Source organism: Propithecus coquereli, unplaced genomic scaffold (assembly GCF_000956105.1).
Source record: "Propithecus coquereli isolate 6110/MARCELLA unplaced genomic scaffold, Pcoq_1.0 Scaffold78, whole genome shotgun sequence".
NCBI classification, from domain to species: Eukaryota; Metazoa; Chordata; class Mammalia; order Primates; family Indriidae; genus Propithecus; species Propithecus coquereli.
The window spans coordinates 1,687,029-1,688,860 of record NW_012153951.1 but is presented as its reverse complement, the minus strand read 5'-3'; the positions used below and the strand labels follow the sequence as shown (position 1 = coordinate 1,688,860).

Below are 1,832 nucleotides of genomic sequence, written 5' to 3'. Positions count from 1 at the left end.
ACTGACAAACAGATTTACAGGAAAAAACCCATAAGGTTTATGTACATGGAGTTTACTCAGTAATGAGTAACTCCCTGAATACCCAGAGGTTGTATACCAACTTAACAAAAAAGGAGGGGTTTTAGGGTTTCAATAGGAAAGTATGGAGGGTTCTGTTTTTTTCTTTTTTGTCATATTAATGACAATAGGCAGCCTGCCTTCTTCCTGGAATTTGCAAGAAACTCCCTCAGAGCGGAGTTAATGACAGCTGTATTTTCTTGAGTCTCTGCTTTAGTCAGATAAGGAATATTCAACTAAGATTTTGAACAAAAATTCTCTGTTCTACAATCTCCAAGTATCATTTCAGTGAAGATGATTCTCAAGTCCGTATTTCCAATTCCAAAGCTGCCTTGGAGTCAGCGTTTTTACATTGTAAACTTAGATGACCCATGGTTGGACCTGTCTGTTAGGAAGCCATTTGTGAGATGATGCAAAGGATTGGAAGTAGAAGTCTGTCTGCAAGGATTAGAGAGCAATCGTTAATAAGAACTGTAGAAATTGTCTACTCTTTAAAGAAGTTTGTCAGTAAAAGGAAGCTAAAAGAAAGGATAGTATCTAAAGGAATAGAATGGATGCGGGGATATTTTACTGGAAGGTTGAATGGAAAGAGAACATCTTTAGGAAAAGGGGGGAGCATCTTCAAAGTGGGGGTGTTAAATATACAAAAGAGAGGGTGGTTAGCTGATGGAACTGAAAGCCAGTTTAGGAAGAAAGATCAGAATTGAAGAGCAAGATTTAGTAAAAAGTAGGGACACTTGTATCTCAAAAGAGGTGTAAAGGGATAGAGGAGGATGAATGAAAAACTAGATTTGAGATATAGAATAATTAAAGAATTACTAATAAATAAGGTAAGTAATATGGTTAACAGAGTAAGAAGTGTTGTATGGTGTGGGAGACCACAAGAAATCGGGAAAAGGATTGTATCAGTGGTCAAAATAAAAGTACTGGTATAAAATCTATTTAAAAGAAGCCGCAGTACTTGGCTTACAATATGAAGTTTAACTTACAGACTCTTAATGGTTGGCTTTGAGGGGAAAGATAGTGATTGCAGACATGCTAAATTTGAAGTAGTAATGAGACATCCAAGATTAGCATGAGGCAGGTAGTAGGAGACATTAAACCAAAGCACATAGAAGAGTTATAGGTAGAAATTGAGTTAAGGAGTCTTTCATGTAAAGGGGAAAGATAATTTTAACAAAGTAATAGTTCATGAATGTCCCATATAGCATAGGGGATGCAGTCCTAGAGATGAAAAAGTCAAATTAATTAATTAAGTGAATCGTCTTTAGAAATATTTTTCTACCATCATATACTGGCAATTCTCTCCCCTCCACGTCAAAGCCCTTATAGTCATGATTTTGCCTGCAGCCATATTTTCTAATAGCTTCAATTCACATGATTTTTGTCAATATCCGCAAGTTAGTTTAAGATACTTTCTGCCATGGCAAAGCATTTCCATAATCCGTAGTTCCTTAATTATTTTTACCATTTACTTTTCCAACCATTTCTTTAATGACATCTTGATCTATCATAAAACTTACATTTTTAGATCCAACATTATACTCTTTCTTTGTCACTGTGGCAGCAATATCACTTAAACTACTTTTTGTTAGGTAGTTTGGGTCAAAATTTTTTCCCTCCAGACAAAAAGTATAGCATTAAAAGAAGCCACAGCAAAGTAAACACAAAATTGCAGACAAAATTCAAGTCAGAGGAATGCAATTGACCATTTGCGGTGTGCTAATTCTTGCTGGCTACAGGTCATTCATAGTCTACTGCAGTGCTTTCATTGA

At 35.7% G+C, this 1,832-nt stretch overlaps 1 protein-coding gene across 1 annotated transcript in view; it reads left to right on the top strand.

Moving 5' to 3' along the window:
- Window positions 1-1,832, top strand: part of PIK3C2G (phosphatidylinositol-4-phosphate 3-kinase, catalytic subunit type 2 gamma) — a 472,569-nt gene that overhangs the window by 14,576 nt on the left and 456,161 nt on the right. The window contains exon 2 of the mRNA XM_012662773.1: window positions 189-249. Within this exon, the coding sequence (XP_012518227.1) occupies window positions 189-249 (61 nt within the window). The remainder of the gene's footprint in view (window positions 1-188; window positions 250-1,832) is intronic.